Consider the following 19,945-nt stretch of genomic DNA (forward strand, 5'->3'; position numbering starts at 1 on the left):
GAATACATTCTGATGGAATAAGTCCAGGGGTATGAATACATTCTGAAGGAATAAGTCCAGGGGTATGAATACATTCTGATGGAATAAGTCCAGGGGTATGAATACATTCTGATGGAATAAGTCCAGGGCTATGAATACATTCTGATGGAATAAGTCCAGGGGTATGAATACATTCTGAAGGAATAAGTCCAGGGGTATGAATACATTCTGTTGGAATAAGTCCAGGGGTATGAATACATTCTGATGGAATAAGTCCATGGGTATGAATACATTCTGATGGAATAAGTCCAGGGGTATGAATACATTCTGAAGGAATAAGTCCAGGGGTATGAATACATTCTGATGGAATAAGTCCAGGGGTATGAATACATTCTGATGGAATAAGTCCAGGGGTATGAATACATTCTGAAGGAATAAGTCCAGGGGTATCAATACATTCTGAAGGAATAAGTCCAGGGGTATGAATACATTCTGAAGGCACTGCAGTGATTCAGACGCAGCCCACACAAAAACAACTGATCTCTAGTTTATACTGACAGATTTTGATGAGGATTTATTTCATTATGTTACGTAGATTTACACTGGTGCATCAATCTATGTATAAACAGTTATTCAAGAAACAAAGGCAATTCATGAGGTTATTTTCAACTTCATCAAAACAAGGGAATCTCCATCAAACTTTGGCACCTTTTAGTACAAAAATAAAACCAGAACAAAGTCGACACCCCAGGTCTCACATTCACACAACAATGCTGTGATTAAAGGGATAAATAAAATGCATTAAAGAGTTTCAAAATTACAACAACTCAGTGTCAATCACACAGGCAGTGCTACCCCTGTCTACACAGAGGCTACAGAAAAAGCTAAATGATTTCAAACACTTGTCGACATGGCAACTACACCAACATTCTCTCAAAACAGTGCTTTTGATTTCAGACGGTTTTAGATTTTATAGAAGTAAAAAATTATAATAATAAATGATTAGGACAAACAGTAATACTGGACAGGTAGTCTTGGAAATGTATAATTTGTAAAAGACAAGCACATCTGAACTGTTAACAAGCACTACAAACACATACCTTCAGGGACAGGGGAAGATTTGAATCTCTTTAAGGCACGAACACAAGGAATGTTCCTTTTGACCTCTTAAGTGTCTCAAAGGGAAATGACAACAGACAACTTAACCAACATTCTGAAAGTGTGCAGGGGGTTCTCTTAAGACTAGGAAGGCATGGACCTACAGTATGTAGGTGTGTTAGATATGGTTAAGGGAAATGACAACAGACAACTTAACCAACATTCTGAAAGTGTGCAGGGGGTTCTCAAGACTAGGAAGGCATGGACCTACAGTATGTAGGTGTGTTAGATATGGTTAAGGGAAATGACAACAGACAACTTAACCAACATTCTGAAAGTGTGCAGGGGGTTCTCTTAAGACTAGGAAGGCATGGACCTACAGTATGTAGGTGTGTTAGATATGGTTAAGCTGATCAGTAAGGCACCGATGTGTTAGTTAGGTCTGTCTCTGACTGGACAGGGCGACCTCCTCTTCAAGGAGACTTGACAGACCATGGGTAAGATAGAGGAGATTTATCTTTTACTCCAGGGGATTCTGGGGGATGTGTCCTTCTGCCAGTGCGTCTGCCAGTAGTTCAGGTCGAAGGCATTCGATGGGGCACTGGATGTTCTGCAGAAGGAGACAGACAGACAAGAGGTCAGTATGGGTCCAACGTCAGCATGGGGATTTCAAGTTCTAATCCAACACATTTTCTCAGTTGTCTTTTGAGAGCGTAGTCTATGACTCACCACTTTGCGTAGTGTGTTGGTGGGGTCCCTGTATCGGACGGGCTGCAGCAGACTAGAGTCAACCTCAGCACCTGGTCTACGACAGTTCTCACAACGCCAGCCCTGAGAGGAGGACAAGCATTACATTTACACACGTTGGTCATTCAGCAGGTGCTTGTCCAAGTTGCATTCAACTAAGGTCGGTAAGACAAGCATAGCCATTGATAGTAGAAGTGACCTGTTGTCCTCCGTAGCAGGTGCAGGTACAGATGGCTCCCAGGTATTCTTTCTGCCACTGGTTACCAATCTGGTACATCTTCCCATCGTCATAGCAGGTGGACTCATCTGTAAACACACACGCAGGAGAGGGAATCACACACACAGGCAGACATGGAGGAGGTCACACAGGCAGACATTGATGAGGTCACACAGGCAGACATTGATGAGGTCACACAGGCAGACATGGATGAGGTCACACAGGCAGACATGGATGAGGTCACACAGGCAGACATGGATGAGGTCACACAGGCAGACATGGATGAGGTCACACAGGCAGACATGGATGAGGTCACACAGGCAGACATTGATGAGGTCACACAGGCAGACATTGATGAGGTCACACAGGCAGACATTGATGAGGTCACACAGGCAGACATTGATGAGGTCACACAGGCAGACATTGATGAGGTCACACAGGCAGACATTGATGAGGTCACACAGGCAGACATTGATGAGGTCACACAGGCAGACATTGGAACTGTATTGTGTTGTATTCTGACATGCTGCCAGAGAAGTTCTGTATTCTTCCTTTAATATCCAAACAAGTGCAGGTGGTGACGGATGTTAAAGTGCTACTTACGTGGTTCACACTTGAACTCTCCCTTCCCGTTGCCCAGGCAGGTGCAGCTCATCATGGGGCCCTTCTCCTCCTGACGCTCCCATTTCTCCCCAATACGGTAGTTGTTACCTCCATCATGACACCACTCTGTTGATGGACAGGGAGCGCGAGAGAGGGGGGAGATATAGAGAACAAAAAAAAGGTCAGACCTGTTGCATAACATCCGACACTGTCTCCCAGCCCCTAGATCGGATTGGTGTAACCAATATGGCAACCATTACACCCAGCCAGTCAGGTGGCAAGGGATCAATAAAGTTTCTTAAATTGCATTGAAGAGGTAGTTAAATACTCACTAGAGGAGTCACATCGGAAGTGTCCACTGCCTAGTCCCAGACATCTGCACCACAGCTTGAAGCCCGTCTCAGACATGCGCTCCCACTCGGTCCCAACGTCATGGTAGGTTGCTGTGAAGGTGTCGTAGCACGAGTCCTTATCTGTGCCGGTGGAACCCTCTGTCACTACAGGCGGAAGAGAGGGGGTTCATTTCACCACAGAATCACAGGCTAAGCTGTGTAAGTAAACACCTATCTATGAACTTTCTGAACTATATTTTCTGACCGTGGAACAGCATGACTCAAAACAACATCAGGATTCACTCATACCATCTATTCTATAGGTTAAATGTCAGTACTGATCCTAGATCAGTTGTCATAGTCACTGCTGGTTCCTTACGGGTGTTGCCGGCGGTGACAATCTCCTCCAGGATCTTGTGTTTGAGTGCCCCCTTCAGGGCCTCTACGATAACGTTGTAGGAGGCTCCGCTGGTCAGGCCGATCAGAGTGGCACTGGTGGAGGTACCAGGCAGACGCATCTGAGACAGGAGGGAGAGAGAGGAGATGGAAGGAGAGAGAGGGAGAGAGAGGAGATGGAAGGAGAGAGAGGGAGAGAGATGGAGGGAGAGAGAGGAGATGGAAGGAGAGAGGGGGAGAGAGATGGAGGGAGAGAGAGGAGATAGAAGGAGAGAGAGGGAGAGAGATGAGATGGAAGGAGAGAGAGGGAGAGAGATGGAGGGAGAGAGAGGAGATGGAAGGAGAGAGAGGGAGAGAGATGGAGAGGAGATGGAGAGGAGATGGAGGGAGAGAGATGAGATGGAAGGAGAGAGAGGAGATGGAGAGAGAGGAGAGGGAGAGAGAGAGAGGAGAGAGGAGATGGAAGGAGAGAGAGAGGGAGAGAGATGGAGGGAGAGAGAGGAGATGGAAGGAGAGAGAGGGAGAGAGATGGAGGGAGAGAGGAGATGGAAGGAGAGAGAGGGAGAGAGAGGGAGGGAGAGAGGAGATGGAAGGAGAGAGAGGGAGAGAGATGGAGGGAGAGAGAGAGAGATGGAAGGATAGAGAGATTGGGAGAGAGAGAGAGATGGAAGGATAGAGATTGGGAAGGATAGAGAGATGAATGGGAATGAGAGGTGTAGACCGTCATTATAAATAAGAATTTGTTCTTAACTGACTTGCCTAGTTAAATAAAGGTTCAAATTTTAAAAAATATAAAAAAATATGTGTGTGTATGTATGCCGTGCCCTCTCACTTGGAACATCTTCTCGTTGACGTGTGTCAGAGGGTTGCAGGACACCAGGTACTCTGAACTCTGCTTGTAAGGCTTCCAGGCGATGGTGGTCTGGGTCTGGGCCTCCTGAGGGATTCCTGTGTCCTTCTCTGGAAAACCAAAGGGAGAGCCACCAGGCACGTTCACGCTCACCACCGGCACCCTGCGCCCCTCCGCGTCCGGAAGGGGCACAAACACCAGGGGTGTCTGGCCATTCCCATAGGGTGTCTGGCCGTTCCCATAGGGAGTCTGGCCGTTCCCATAGGGTGTCTGGGGTTTCTGGTTGTTGTACTCAGTGTACTCCACGTTCTGGCCCTGGCCCCCCAGGGTGTCTAGGCCGTTGTTACCTACTACTGTTGGGACACGGCTCTCCTTTTCTTCAGGCACGTCCAGGTGGTCGTAGCCTCCGGGGCGGTTGGGGAGTGGCAGTGTAAGCAGGGATTCACGTTCTGGCCGGGAGAGAGGGGTTAGGAAGCAAGCGAGTTAGGGAGGGAGTAGGGAGTTAGAGGAGCTGCAGTAGCATGACGCCGCCAGCAGGGGGTGGCAGTAAGTCCGCATACTAGAGCCACTACTGTACTGCAAAGCACTGCACTTGAAGTAGAAGTTGCCCCTAAGCACAGATCTAAGATCAGATTACCCTACCCCCGTTTTAGTTTTAACCATTAAGGGGAGTGGGAAAATATCTGACCCTGTATCAGTGGTTTGGGCAAATATCTACTCCAAAGCCTGCCACTGCCGTCAATACCTTTTGAATCGCTTGTTTATTCAAAACATATTCAAAGTGAGTGAGCAGTATTATTGTTTTAAAAGACACAGCTGTTTGTAACAGATGCTGGCACGACTACAAACCAAATCTAACATCTCGGCCTATGAGTTGCTAGGCTGTTCTTACAATATTCTACTGCAGCTAAGCACATATGCAGGCTTCCCAAACCTTTCTTTGTAACATCACCATTCAGGTACAAAAAAAATCTGGTTTTGGGCCATGTGTGTATGTAGACGTATGTGTAAAGTGTGTATGTGCTGTACTCACGAGTCCTGGCCGTGCCCACCAATGGGGTGCTTCTCTGGACATTCTGAAGAGCGATAATCTTGATGATGTACTCGGTACCTGGTCTCAAACCTGAAAACATCCAACAACATCAAGCATCAAACTCTGCTGGAGGAAATCAGATGTCGATCTGAGTCGATTCAGGTGTTTTCCATAAACTGGACGTGTTGAGAGGCTTGAGCTTTCAGAGGGTGAAGAGGAAGGGGTGGAGTTTAAGAGGGCGGGGTAACTTGAGAGAGCGCAGAGTTTGACGTTTACCAGAGATGGTGGCGTAGTTCTGGCCAGCGTGGGGGCGGGGGGTAAGCTCACGGGGCTGCGCCCTGCCTGCCTCCTCGTAGGTGATGTAATATCCTGTGATACGCGTGGCGGGGGGTTCCCAGCTGAAGGAGATGGAGTTGGGGGTCAGGGAGGTGAACTGGAGGTTGGTGGGAGAATGCACCGCTGGTTTGGCTGTGGTGGCCGTGAGGGTGAAGGGGGCGCTGCGTGCATCGCCGTTGATGGTGTAGATGTGGATAGTGTAGGAGGTGCCTGGCTCCAGACCTGAAGGACATCAAACACAACACACTGTCAGTCAGTCAAGAGCCCACTCTGTACTGTACATGGGTTATGTAGTTCACTATAATGATGATAGTTTAGTTGAAAGTGAGGATGGATAATGTAGTTGAATGTAGATGGGGCGATAATAGGTAATGTAGTTCATTTATAGATGAGAGTGGTGAAAGTTGTGTGATGTAGTCTACTGTAGATGAGAGTGGTGATGGGTGGGTAATGTAGTTGACTGTAGATGAGAGTGGTGATAGCTGGGTAATGTAGTCTACTGTACAGTACCAGTGATGGTGTAGGTGCGCTGCTCTCCGGGGATTGTCTTCTTGATGGTGGGGCGGCTGCCACCGAGGGGCTGAGCTTCAATGAGGTACCCGGTGATGGTCTCAACCTTAGCACGCCAGGTCAGCGTGATGGCCGAGTCCTTCACGTCAGAGATACGCACACGCCGAGGAGGACTGATGTCTGGGAGAGAGAGAGGAAGGGAGAGGGAGAAAGAGAGGGTGAGTTTACAGTGAGTAAACCAGTGGCCAGTCGAGTTAAAACTCTGTGAAAGCTGCTTACTGTCCAGCGTGGTGACCTCTCCCTCCAGGGGTCGGCTGGTCACAGAGTTCTTCAGGGCGTAAACGTGCACTGTGTACAGAGTGGCCACCTACACAGGAAACACATGGTGACAGACACATAAATACAGTGACAATACATGACCTGAATTTAGACCGTTTAACGGACACCTTCATCTAGAACACAGTGATGACATACATTCAGGATACTGTAGTCTGTTATTTACCATGAGTCCTGGGACCACGGCGCGCGTGGTGTCTGGGGCGATGGTCATCTCCTTGGTGGGTCCATTGTTGTTCTTGGGGTTGACAACCACACGGTACCCAGACAGCCCGGAGCTGGGGGAGCGCCACGAGACAATGAAGGAGGTGTCACCAACCTCAGAGATGTCCAGATTGGTGGGAGCAGGGATAGCTGGGGGCAGAGATGGACATTAAGTATTTGTGTGTGTGTGTGTGTCTGTATGTGTGTGTGTCTGGTATCTCCTACCTGTGGCCTGTGTGCCCACCAGTGGGGTGCTGGGGGTGCGTCCGTGCAGAGCGATGACCTTAACAGTGTACTCTGTGCCGGGGCGGAGATTCCTCAGTACCACGGTATCGTCTGTCCCTCTGGGCGCCGGGCGCAGCTCTCTCTCGCCCTCCTCAGGGCTGGAGTACAGCACACGGTATGATGTCACCGTGCCGTCCGGACTGTCCCATGTGATCCTCAGGGAGGTGGAGTCCACCTCAGAGAAGGACAGGGCCTTGGGACGGTCCATTGCTGCAAGGAAACGGGGGGGATGAATGAAGGCCAGAAAGAAGGGAACATCAGAATAACATACATTTGAACATTTCTTTCCTTTGTTATCATGACAGATCAATGTTTTAAACTCTTTTACAATCTGAATGCATGCATACACGCATGTACACACACGCACCTGTGATGGCGTTCTCTACCAGAGGTGTGGAAGGTTCTCCATCGGTTCCCAGAGCGGTCACACTCAGAACGTACTCCACCGTGGGCATCAAGCCAGTAAACGTAATCTCGGTCTGATCTAGATCCAAGGCAAGAGAGAGAGAGAGAGACAGAGACAGAGAGAGAGAGAGAGAGATTGAGCACAGGAGTATAGCTGTAGAACAACAGAGGCTAAAGCTCCTTTTTATCAATGTCTCACAACACAGTCACAAAATGTCTGCCGTACATATGATCACAGACGGGCAGAGGGCAGGGGAGAGAGCAGGGGCAGGTCTTACCAGGGGCCACCACCTCAGAGAAAGAGGGGCCCTGTCCATTCTTGGGGACGCTGGTGACCCTGTAGCCCTTGATGGGGCCCTGGGCCGCGGACCAGCGCACTGTGATGGTGTTGTCCTTCACATCTGTCACGTCCATGTTGGTGGGGCCCTCCACGTCTATGGAGAAAGGAAGAGGGAGGGTGAGAGGGGGGAGGGAGTGAACGAGGGAGATATGGGAGGATTACAAATGATCTACACATGAATCTAAAACTGTTTTCTTCCTCTGATCATTCCTCACTACTGGTAGATCAAGGCATCATTTCCAGATAACCAAATACATATGAAATCTGAAATTGTAATAATGGACACTAGATGGCGACACCAGATCAGAGCCTGTCCTGTCCCAGACATGAACATGTCTATAAATATGTAGTTGGTCACCTGTAATTAACATGAGCATGACACTTAACCCAAACTGCTCCTGTAAGTCTCTCTGGATAATTGTGTCTGCTAAATGACCAACATGTTGATGTAATAAAGGTGCATTAAACCATCAGCCCCATACCAGTCTTGTGACTGATGTAGATGGGTGTGCTGGAGGCCGGGCTGTCCCCTCTCCCTGTCACAGCGTAGACGGTGATGGTGTAGTCTGTCCCTGGGTTCAGGTTAGAGATGGTGGCCTCGGACTGGGAGCCGGGGACAGTGAACTCCTTAGCAGGGCTTTCTCCACCTGTCTCTCCGTGGGTGATCCTGTAGTACCTCACGGTGACAGAGGGGGCGTCCCAGCGGATGGTGATGCTGGTGGGGCTGGTTGAGGTCACTTCCAGGTCGGTGGGGGCGTCAGAGACTAGTGGAGAGAGGAGATCAGGAAATAAGACTTGACAGATTAGGAAGAACAAAGAGAAGGGAGGATGAAGAGGAGGAGGGAGAGAGACAGACAGAGCGAGACAGACAGACAAAGAGAGACAGACAGAGAGCGAGAGAGCTAGACAGAAAGGCAGACAGAGAGCGAGTGAGACAGACAGACAGAGAGACAGACAGACCGACAGAGAGCGAGAGAGAGACAGAGAGAGAGACAGAGCGAGACAGAAAGAGACAGAGAAAGAGAGAGACAGACAGACAAAGAGAGACAGACAGAGCGAGACAGACAGACCGACAGAGTGAGAGAGAGTAAGAGAGAGAGAGAGTGAGTGAGAAAGACAGACAGAGCGAGAGACTGAAGGCATAGAACGATAACAGATAAAGACAGAGACATGAGGCTGTATCACAACCGGCTGTGATTGGGAGTCCGATAGGGCGGCGCACAACTGACTCAGCATCGTCTGGGTTAGGGTTTGGCCGGGGTAGGCCGTCATTGTAAATAAGATTTTTTCTTAACTGACTTGCCTAGTTAAATAAAGGTTAATTAAAAAATTAAACCAGTCAATACTACTCACTAGTAGCCTGAGTGCCAGTGAGAGGCAGACTCTCCTGGTTCCCGCTGACAGCGTAGACCTCAACACTGTACTCTGTCTCGGGAGCCAGGCCAGTCAGGGTGAAGTGGCTCCTGGTCGGGGGCAGTCTCTCGTCCTTGGCCCTGCCTCCGCTGGTCATCTGGTAATGGATACGGTAGCCGGTGATCACGGCGCCGGGGGCCAGCCAGTGGATGGTGAAGGAGTTGGTCAGGACGTCAGCAAAGTCCAGGCCAGTGGGAGAGTCCAGGGCTACGGAGGAGAAGAGAGACACACAGCCATGATCTACATGATACACACGCTGTAGGCTTACATATCACTTACTACATCCTGTAGGCATACATATCACTTACTACATCCTGTAGGCATACATATCACTTACTACATCCTGTAGGCATACATATCACTTACTACATCCTGTAGGCATACATATCACTTACTACATCCTGTATGCATACATATCACTTACTACATCCTGTAGGCATACATATCACTTACTACATCCTGTAGGCATACATATCACTTACTACATCCTGTAGGCATACATATCACTTACTACATCCTGTATGCATACATATCACTTACTACATCCTGTAGGCATACATATCACATCCTGTATGCATACATATCACTTACTACATCCTGTAGGCATACATATCACTTACTACATCCTGTAGGCATACATATCACTTACTACATCCTTTAGGCATACATATCACTTACTACATCCTGTAGGCATACATATCACATCCTGTATGCATACATATCACTTACTACATCCTGTAGGCATACATATCACTTACTACATCCTGTAGGCATACATATCACTTACTACATCCTGTAGGCATACATATCACATCCTGTATGCATACATATCACTTACTACATCCTGTAGGCATACATATCACTTACTACATCCTGTAGGCATACATATCACTTACTACATCCTTTAGGCATACATATCACTTACTACATCCTGTAGGCATACATATCACTTACTACATCCTGTAGGCATACATATCACTTACTACATCCTGTAGGCATACATATCACTTACTACATCCTGTAGGCATACATATCACTTACTACATCCTGTAGGCATACATATCACTTACTACATCCTGTAGGCATACATATCACTTACTACATCCTTTAGGCATACATATCACTTACTACATCCTTTAGGCATACATATCACTTACTACATCCTGTAGGCATACATATCACTTACTACATCCTGTAGGCATACATATCACTTACTACATCCTGTAGGCATACATATCACTTACTACATCCTGTAGGCATACATATCACTTACTACATCCTTTAGGCATACATATCACTTACTACATCCTGTAGGCATACATATCACATCCTGTAGGCATACATATCACATCCTGTATGCATACATATCACTTACTACATCCTGTAGGCATACATATCACATCCTGTATGCATACATATCACTTACTACATCCTGTAGGCATACATATCACATCCTGTATGCATACATATCACTTACTACATCCTGTAGGCATACATATCACTTACTACATCCTGTAGGCATACATATCACATCCTGTATGCATACATATCACTTACTACATCCTTTAGGCATACATATCACTTACTACATCCTGTAGGCATACATATCACTTACTACATCCTGTAGGCATACATATCACATCCTGTATGCATACATATCACTTACTACATCCTGTAGGCATACATATCACTTACTACATCCTTTAGGCATACATATCACTTACTACATCCTTTAGGCATACATATCACTTACTACATCCTTTAGGCATACATATCACTTACTACATCCTTTAGGCATACATATCACTTACTACATCCTGTAGGCATACATATCACTTACTACATCCTGTAGGCATACATATCACTTACTACATCCTGTAGGCATACATATCACTTACTACATCCTTTAGGCATACATATCACTTACTACATCCTGTAGGCATACATATCACTTACTACATCCTGTAGGCATACATATCACTTACTACATCCTTTAGGCATACATATCACTTACTACATCCTGTAGGCATACATATCACTTACTACATCCTGTAGGCATACATATCACTTACTACATCCTGTAGGCATACATATCACTTACTACATCCTGTAGGCATACATATCACTTACTACATCCTTTAGGCATACATATCACTTACTACATCCTGTAGGCATACATATCACATCCTGTAGGCATACATATCACTTACTACATCCTGTATGCATACATATCACTTACTACATCCTGTATGCATACATATCACTTACTACATCCTGTAGGCATACATATCACTTACTACATCCTGTAGGCATACATATCACTTACTACATCCTGTATGCTTACACATCACTGACTACATCCTGTATGCATACATATCACTTACTACATCCTGTATGCATACACATCACTTACTACATCCTGTAGGCATACATATAATTTACTATTTGTGCAAAAATACATGTGCATTTATCTCTCTTTTGAAGACATTTAGCCTGACAAACTGTCCTGTGTCTGTCCATACTCACTTGTTCTCTGAGTGCCAGTGACTGGTGCGCTTTCTCTCTCCTCGTAAACACACACCACGCTCACCCTGTACTCTGTGTTGGGCAGCAGGTCTGGAGGAGAGATGGACAGGAAAACACTTGTTAGTTACCTCATAGTTAGTCCGACGCCACAACACACTGCATGAACCAGTGAGGTGTATGACACAATACATACAATGGTAATAATACTGTTCTATTTAGTTCAGGGGTAGGTTATAGGTCATGATGATGTCACTCACTCTGCAGCAGGAAGGTGTTGGTGGCTCCGCCCACGTTGAGCTCCTTGACATCGTCGTCATTGCTGCTGGGGTGGAAGCGGATGACGAAGCGTGTGATGTCACTGGGCGTGGGGACGTTGGGGACGGTCCAGCTGACCCTCATGTGATCGGGGCCCACCCCTCCGAAGTTCAGGTTGGTGGGGGCGGGGACGGCTGGGGTGGGAGAGGGGAGATAATTAGGATACTAACTAGGAAATGATGTGGTAACAATAGATACCTTTAACGAATTTAACTTGATTGCTTCTATTCCCAAGAAGACCAAAATTAAAGTATTTGATAATGATTCATTATTTTATGACAATTTTAACATGCAATGACCAGGTTATTACCATCTGACCACGTAATGACCAGGTTATTACCATCTGACCACGTAATGACCAGGTTATTACCATCTGACCACGTAATGACCAGGTTATTACCATCTGACCACGTAATGACCAGGTTATTACCATCTAACCACGTAATGACCAGGTTATTACCATCTGACCACGTAATGACCAGGTTATTACCATCTGACCACGTAATGACCAGGTTATTACCACCTGACCATGTAATGACCAGGTTATTACCACCTGACCACGTAATGACCAGGTTATTACCATCTGACCACGTAATGACCAGGTTATTACCATCTGACCATGTAATGACCAGGTTATTACCATCTGACCATGTAATGTATAGCTGACTGTAAAGTAAAGCATAACCAACAGGTATTTACAATGAGAAGTAATATAAGAGCATGCCAAGGAGAGGGGAGCTCCACACAGTTACCTCCAGGCCTTCTGTGGCATGTCCAGATGGGACAAGTCAACCAGACAAGAGAGGACACACTAGAGAGCATGGCAGGTATGAAAGAAAAACCTGGATGCAATCAACAATGACATTACTGCTACGATCAGAGAATATATCTACAACATGGTGAGTATGTAAGGTGTGTATGTAAGGTGAGTATGTAAGGTTTGTGAGGCAGTATATTCAGTATTTAGCCTCTCTCATAGCCCCCACCCACCCTGTCTAACGACCACCTCCCCTTGTAAAGTTGAAGGTTCAAATCACCAGTCTGGGTTTGCGTTCTGCGTGTGGCCGGCTCGCTCTCCCCTTCCTCCGTTATCGTAGTGACACTGATGTCATAATCCACACCGGGCTCCAGCCCGCGCACCGTATAATGGCCCGTCGACGAGTCCACCGTATCCATGATGATGGGCAAACTCTCGCCCGACGCCATAACCGTTACCCGGTAACTGGTGACGGCGGTAACGTTTACCAGGGCGGTCCAGCGCAGGCCCACAGTGGTGTCGGTGACGTCGACAAAGTCCAGGTCGTTTAGCTTGGGCACGTCTGAGAGGTTTGAGTGCAGAGCGAGGCGCAGGCAGAATAAGACATACAGACACAGAAACCATAGCAGACAGACAGAATCAAAGCAGATGAATGAACATTCCTGGTGATGCATAGCCATACACAGTGGGACACACAGCACAACACCCTGTAGCAGAACAACAGTAGCCATGCTGGTAAGAGTTAGATTATCAGACCCATAAATTACGTCGACTAGATCAATGACAGGAAAGGATGCTCATGGGTTTTCAGAGAAATGGTTTTTCAACCGGCATATTCAACTGATATCCTCAATGAATTAAGAGCTCTACCTTCTCCATGCATATCTTACAAACAACAGCCATGGAATATAATTACAGTTCAGCCAATGACCATGTTAGCCGGACAGTGTGCAATTGAGGCATCACAACGGACAAAAGACAAACATGTACTGCAATGGTAATTCAGAATGAACAACTGGGGATTTGTACTGAAATTAACAGTGATTTTAGGAATTATCCTTCAGTGAAAAGTGCTTTCAGCGTGATCAGCAGTGACAGTGTGTTTTGCTGGCAGGGAGATTCCGTACTTCAGAGAGAAGCCAGACTGGGAGGTCTAGGGGAAGCTGGGCCTGTCCAGGTATACCACTTTTATGGAACGTGTACCGGAGTGTGACGTGGGAATAAATGGGAGTTGGGAACGGTGAATATAAGAAGGGGTGGCAGAAGTATCCGATCGTGCTTCAACCTTTCCAGGCCACGGATTGAGAAGGAAAGCTATCCAATAAACTCACACACACGCACGCACGCACACACACACACACGCACACACACAGAGGTGTGCAACACACCATAGTGAACACACACACACACATTCAAACACTCCCCTTAAAATCAACCAATAGCGAAGACAAAACCATTGAATGTGTGTATCTGTGTGTTGAATCTGTGTGTGTGTTTGTGTTGAATCTGTGTTTTATGTGTTGTATCCCTGTGTGTGTGTGTGTGTGTGTGTGTGTGTGTGTGTGTGTGTGTGTGTGTTTGTGTTGAATCTGTGTGTGTGTGTTGAATCTGTGTGTGTGTTTATATCTTTGTGTGTCTTTCTATCTGTCGGAGCAACAGAACCACCAGCTCCACAGCAAACAGACACTACCTGATCCAGAATCAGTCTAACCCTTCAACACAGCACAGCTCAACCTCAGTCCATGCTCAGGTCCACTGATCTGAAATCAGCTGTGTGTAGCTGGGTGAGACAGCCAGTCCTACCTTGGGTGACAGTGGTGGACACAGGGACACTCTCCAGGTTGTCTTTGACAGTGTAGACAGAGACGTTGTACTCCACTCCTGGACTCAGGTTCTCCAGGATTAACTGGTTCTGGACCGGCTGGACTAACTCCTCCAGGGAGTTTCCTCGCTGCCCATTGGTCGGGGTGCATGTCACTCTGTAGCCTGTGATGTCTGTAATAATAATAATAATAATAATAATAATAACAACAACAACAACAACAATCCAAATAACAATAATCATCCCAATAACAATAATAACAACAATAATACAATTATAATTTGGTGGGTGCTTGTATTTCATATATGTACAAGTACGAATTATACGCATGTGTGAATTGGAAATGTGTTTTTTGCATATCCCATCTCCCCCTGAGACAACCTCAGAGAGTGGGGTCACGGCCAGGGTCTGTTGGGGGAGGGGACAGGAGGGCAGAGGAGACAGGGAAGTGAGCAGCGGAGTTAACCAACTTAGATCTGCCAGGATTTCATGGAAGTACTTGTAACCATTCAAAAGAGAGAGAGAGACAGAGACACCGACAGAGAGAAGCCTTGTTCCTGCTGGCACAACGTTCTGAGGAAAGACAAGGTCCAGACAGAGAGATCCAGAGCCACAGTGAGCCTGTCCTGGTTCCTGGGCCTTGGGCAGTGTGTCTGTGGCGTGGGCTGTAGGAGGGAGCAGAGTCAATATTTACCTGGCGTGTTGGCGCCGCCCCACAGGACAGTCAGCTCACCCGTGTCCGCGTTGGACTGCGTACTGAGGTCAGTGGGGGGAGACAGTTCTGGAGGGGAAGAGACATCACTTAAGTCTATACGTGGTAAAATAACACCCTGTGGCACATTTTAAAAAACGACAGACTACCTTACATGGTTTAAGTAAACTGACTGCAGAAACCTTGAAACAACTCATTACTCCCTAACTGTACAAAATCTATAGATTCATTTTTTTTACCCCAAAATGTCTGCAGCAACAACACGTCTTCCTTGGAAAAAAGGCATTCTGACCTCATTAAAACTCATTCTGAACTCTCTCTCTTTCTTGGTTACTTACGAGTGACAACGTTTTTAGTGATGGGGTTGCCGCGGTCACGTCCGTTGATAATGGGCTGTACACTGTAAGTGTACTCAGTCCCAGGGGTCAGGCCTGACACAAAGATACTTCCTGAGTCAGAGGTCACATCCCTGGGTGACTCTCCTCCCTGACTGGGCCTCACAGACAGCCTGAAGCTGAACCTGCTGACAGGGGTCCAGGAGATGATGATGGAGGTGTCGGTCACATCAGTGGTGAAGCGAGGGGCATTACCCATCTTTGGGGCTGAGGGGAGGAGAGAGAGAGCGAGAGAGAGTGAGGGGGAGTGAGAGACAGCAAAAGAGGGAGAGAAGGAGAGAGAGAAAGAGAAAGAGAGAGAGAGAGGTGGAGAAAAGAGAGAGACAGATGGGGAGAGACAGAGGGGGTGGAGAGAGACAGAGGGTGGGTGGAGAGAGACAGAGGGGGGTGGAGAGAGACAGAGGGGGTGGAGAGAGACAGAGGGGGTGGAGAGAGACAGAGGGGGTGGAGAGAGACAGAGGGGGTGGAGAGAGACAGAGGGGGGGGGAGACAGAGGGGGTGGAGAGAGACAGAGGGGGGTGGAGAGAGACAGAGGGGGTGGAGAGAGACAGAGGGGGTGGAGAGAGACAGAGGGGGTGGAGAGAGACAGAGGGGGTGGAGAGAGACAGAGGGGGTGGAGAGAGACAGAGGGGGTGGAGAGAGACAGAGGGGGATGGAGAGAGACAGAGGGGGATGGAGAGAGACAGAGGGGGTGGAGAGAGACAGAGGGGATGGAGAGAGACAGAGGGGGTGGAGAGAGACAGAGGGGGATGGAGAGAGACAGAGGGGGTGGAGAGAGACAGAGGGGGATGGAGAGAGACAGAGGGGGTGGAGAGAGACAGAGGGGGATGGAGAGAGACAGAGGGGGTGGAGAGAGACAGAGGGGGATGGAGAGAGACAGAGGGGGGTGGAGAGAGACAGAGGGGGATGGAGAGAGACAGAGGGGGGTGGAGAGAGACAGAGGGGGTGGAGAGAGACAGAGGGGGTGGAGAGAGACAGAGGGGGTGGAGAGAGACAGAGGGGGGTGGAGAGAGACAGAGAGAGACAGAGGGGATGGAGAGAGACAGAGGGGGATGGAGAGAGACAGAGGGGGATGGAGAGAGACAGAGGGGGTGGAGAGAGACAGAGGGGGATGGAGAGAGACAGAGGGGGTGGAGAGAGACAGAGGGGGATGGGAGAGAGACAGAGGGGGTGGAGAGAGACAGAGGGGATGGAGAGAGACAGAGGGGGTGGAGAGAGACAGAGGGGGATGGAGAGAGACAGAGGGGGGTGGAGAGAGACAGAGGGGGATGGAGAGAGACAGAGGGGGTGGAGAGAGACAGAGGGGGTGGAGAGAGACAGAGGGGGTGGAGAGAGACAGAGGGGGTGGAGAGAGACAGAGGGGGTGGAGAGAGACAGAGGGGGTGGAGAGAGACAGAGGGGGGTGGAGAGAGACAGAGGGGGTGGAGAGAGACAGAGGGGGTGGAGAGAGACAGAGGGGGTGGAGAGAGACAGAGGGGGTGGAGAGAGACAGAGGGGGTGGAGAGAGACAGAGGGGGTGGAGAGAGACAGAGGGGGTGGAGAGAGACAGAGGGGGTGGAGAGAGACAGGGGGGGTGGAGAGAGACAGAGGGGGTGGAGAGAGACAGAGGGGGTGGAGAGAGACAGAGGGGGGTGGAGAGAGACAGAGGGGGTGGAGAGAGACAGAGGGGGTGGAGAGAGACAGAGGGGGTGGAGAGAGACAGACAGAGGGGGTGGAGACAGAGACAGACAGAGGGGGTGGAGAGAGACAGAGAGGGGGTGGAGAGAGACAGAGGGGGTGGAGAGAGACAGGAGGGGGTGGAGAGAGACAGAGACAGAGACAGGTGGAGAGAGACAGAGGGGGTGGAGAGAGACAGAGGGGGTGGAGAGAGACAGAGGGGGATGGAGAGAGACAGAGGGGGTGGAGAGAGACAGAGGGGGTGGAGAGAGACAGAGGGGGGTGGAGAGAGACAGAGGGGGTGGAGAGAGACAGAGGGGGGTGGAGAGAGACAGAGGGGGTGGAGAGAGACAGAGGGGGGGTGGAGAGAGACAGAGGGGTGGAGAGAGACAGAGGGGGTGGAGAGAGACAGAGGGGGTGGAGAGAGACAGAGAGGGGGTGGAGAGAGACAGAGGGGGTGGAGAGGACAGAGGGGGTGGAGAGAGACAGAGGGGGGAGAGAGACAGAGGACAGACAGAGAGACAGGGGGGTGAGAGAGAGAGACAGAGAGAGGGGGTGGAGAGAGACAGAGGGGGGGGGGGTGGAGAGAGACAGGGGGGTGGAGAGAGACAGAGGGGGTGGAGAGAGACAGAGGACAGAGACAGAGACAGAGGGGGTGGGGGTGGAGATGGAGAGAGACAGAGGGTGGAGAGAGACAGAGGGGGGTGGAGAGAGGGGGTGGAGAGAGACAGAGGGGGTGGAGAGAGACAGAGGGGGTGGAGAGAGACAGAGGGGGTGGAGAGACAGAGGGGGTGGAGAGAGACAGAGGGGGTGGAGAGAGACAGAGGGGGTGGAGAGAGACAGAGAGGGGGTGGAGAGAGACAGAGGGGGTGGAGAGAGACAGAGGGGTGGAGAGAGACAGGGGGTGGAGAGAGACAGAGGGGGGTGGAGAGAGACAGAGGGGGGTGGAGAGAGACAGAGGGGGGTGGAGAGAGACAGAGGGGGTGGAGAGAGACAGAGGGGGTGGAGAGAGACAGAGGGGGTGGAGAGAGACAGAGGGGGTGGAGAGAGACAGAGGGGGTGGAGAGAGACAGAGGGGGTGGAGAGAGACAGAGGGGGTGGAGAGAGACAGAGGGGGTGGAGAGAGACAGAGGGGGTGGAGAGAGACAGAGGGGGTGGAGAGAGACAGAGGGGGGGGAGAGAGACAGAGGGGGTGGAGAGAGACAGAGGGGGTGGAGAGAGACAGAGAGACAGAGGGGGTGGAGAGAGACAGAGGGGGTGGAGAGAGACAGAGGGGGTGGAGAGAGACAGAGGGGGTGGAGAGAGACAGAGGGGGTGGAGAGAGACAGAGGGGGTGGAGAGAGACAGAGGGGGTGGAGAGAGACAGAGGGGGTGGAGAGAGACAGAGGGGGTGGAGAGAGACAGGGGGGTGGAGAGAGACAGAGGGGGTGGAGAGAGACAGAGGGGGTGGAGAGAGACAGAGGGGGTGGAGAGAGACAGAGGGGGGTGGAGAGAGACAGAGGGGGTGGAGAGAGACAGAGGGGGTGGAGAGAGACAGAGGGGGTGGAGAGAGACAGAGACAGAGGGGGTGGAGAGAGACAGAGGGGGGTGGAGAGAGACAGAGGGGGTGGAGAGAGACAGAGGGGGGGTGGAGAGAGACAGAGGGGGTGGAGAGAGACAGAGGGGGTGGAGAGAGACAGAGGGGGGGGAGAGAGAGAGACAGAGGGGGGTGGAGAGAGACAGAGGGGGTGGAGAGAGACAGAGGGGGTGGAGAGAGACAGAGGGGGTGGAGAGAGACAGAGGGGGTGGAGAGAGACAGAGAGGGTGGAGAGAGACAGAGGGGGTGGAGAGAGACAGAGGGGGTGGAGAGAGACAGAGGGGGTGGAGAGAGACAGAGGGGGGTGGAGAGAGACAGAGGGGGTGGAGAGAGACAGAGGGGGTGGAGAGAGACAGAGGGGGTGGAGAGAGACAGAGGGGGTGGAGAGAGACAGACAGAGGGGGTGGAGAGAGACAGAGGGGGTGGAGAGAGACAGAGGGGGTGGAGAGAGAGAGGGGGGTGGAGAGAGACAGAGGGGGTGGAGAGAGACAGAGGGGGGTGGAGAGAGACAGAGGGGGTGGAGAGAGACAGAGACAGAGAGACAGGGTGGAGAGAGACAGAGGGGGTGGAGAGAGACAGAGGGGGTGGAGAGAGACAGAGGGGGTGGAGAGAGACAGAGGGGGTGGAGAGAGACAGAGGGGGTGGAGAGAGACAGAGGGGGTGGAGAGAGACAGAGGGGGTGGAGAGAGACAGAGGGGGTGGAGAGAGACAGGGGTGGAGAGAGACAGAGGGGGTGGAGAGAGACAGAGGGGGTGGAGAGAGACAGAGGGGGTGGAGAGAGACAGAGGGGGTGGAGAGAGACAGAGGGGGTGGAGAGAGACAGAGGGGGTGGAGAGAGACAGAGGGGGTGGAGAGAGACAGAGGGGGTGGAGAGAGACAGAGGGGGTGGAGAGAGACAGAGGGGGTGGAGAGAGACAGAGGGGGTGGAGAGAGACAGAGGGGGTGGAGAGAGACAGAGTGGGGGGGTGGAGAGAGACAGAGGGGGTGGAGAGAGACAGAGGGGGTGGAGAGAGACAGAGGGGGTGGAGAGAGACAGAGGGGGTGGAGAGAGACAGAGGGGGTGGAGAGAGACAGAGGGGGTGGAGAGAGACAGAGGGGGGGG

General features: G+C 50.2%; 1 protein-coding gene across 2 annotated transcripts in view; it reads right to left on the reverse strand.

The window, feature by feature from the left end:
• Positions 1-538: 538 nt before the first annotated feature.
• Positions 539-19,945, reverse strand: part of fn1b (fibronectin 1b) — a 35,908-nt gene continuing 16,501 nt past the window's right edge. Inside the window, exons 20-42 of one of the 2 annotated variants that reach the window (XM_042319447.1) lie at positions 15,555-15,818; positions 15,199-15,285; positions 14,486-14,677; positions 12,963-13,244; positions 11,868-12,059; positions 11,611-11,700; positions 9,025-9,291; positions 8,154-8,435; positions 7,610-7,765; positions 7,294-7,410; positions 6,867-7,136; positions 6,604-6,791; positions 6,381-6,468; positions 6,102-6,281; positions 5,532-5,813; positions 5,256-5,345; positions 4,205-4,671; positions 3,356-3,494; positions 2,977-3,141; positions 2,645-2,770; positions 2,024-2,130; positions 1,807-1,908; positions 539-1,687 (exon numbers count right to left, since the gene is read on the reverse strand). In XM_042319447.1, coding sequence (XP_042175381.1) covers positions 1,598-1,687; positions 1,807-1,908; positions 2,024-2,130; positions 2,645-2,770; positions 2,977-3,141; positions 3,356-3,494; positions 4,205-4,671; positions 5,256-5,345; positions 5,532-5,813; positions 6,102-6,281; positions 6,381-6,468; positions 6,604-6,791; positions 6,867-7,136; positions 7,294-7,410; positions 7,610-7,765; positions 8,154-8,435; positions 9,025-9,291; positions 11,611-11,700; positions 11,868-12,059; positions 12,963-13,244; positions 14,486-14,677; positions 15,199-15,285; positions 15,555-15,818 — 4,223 coding nt within the window. In that variant the 3' untranslated portion in view covers positions 539-1,597. The remainder of the gene's footprint in view (positions 1,688-1,806; positions 1,909-2,023; positions 2,131-2,644; positions 2,771-2,976; positions 3,142-3,355; positions 3,495-4,204; positions 4,672-5,255; positions 5,346-5,531; positions 5,814-6,101; positions 6,282-6,380; positions 6,469-6,603; positions 6,792-6,866; positions 7,137-7,293; positions 7,411-7,609; positions 7,766-8,153; positions 8,436-9,024; positions 9,292-11,610; positions 11,701-11,867; positions 12,060-12,962; positions 13,245-14,485; positions 14,678-15,198; positions 15,286-15,554; positions 15,819-19,945) is intronic. The other variant, XM_042319448.1, reaches the window with a different exon arrangement.

This window comes from Oncorhynchus tshawytscha, unplaced genomic scaffold, assembly GCF_018296145.1.
Source record: "Oncorhynchus tshawytscha isolate Ot180627B unplaced genomic scaffold, Otsh_v2.0 Un_scaffold_4246_pilon_pilon, whole genome shotgun sequence".
Lineage (NCBI taxonomy): Eukaryota > Metazoa > Chordata > Actinopteri > Salmoniformes > Salmonidae > Oncorhynchus > Oncorhynchus tshawytscha.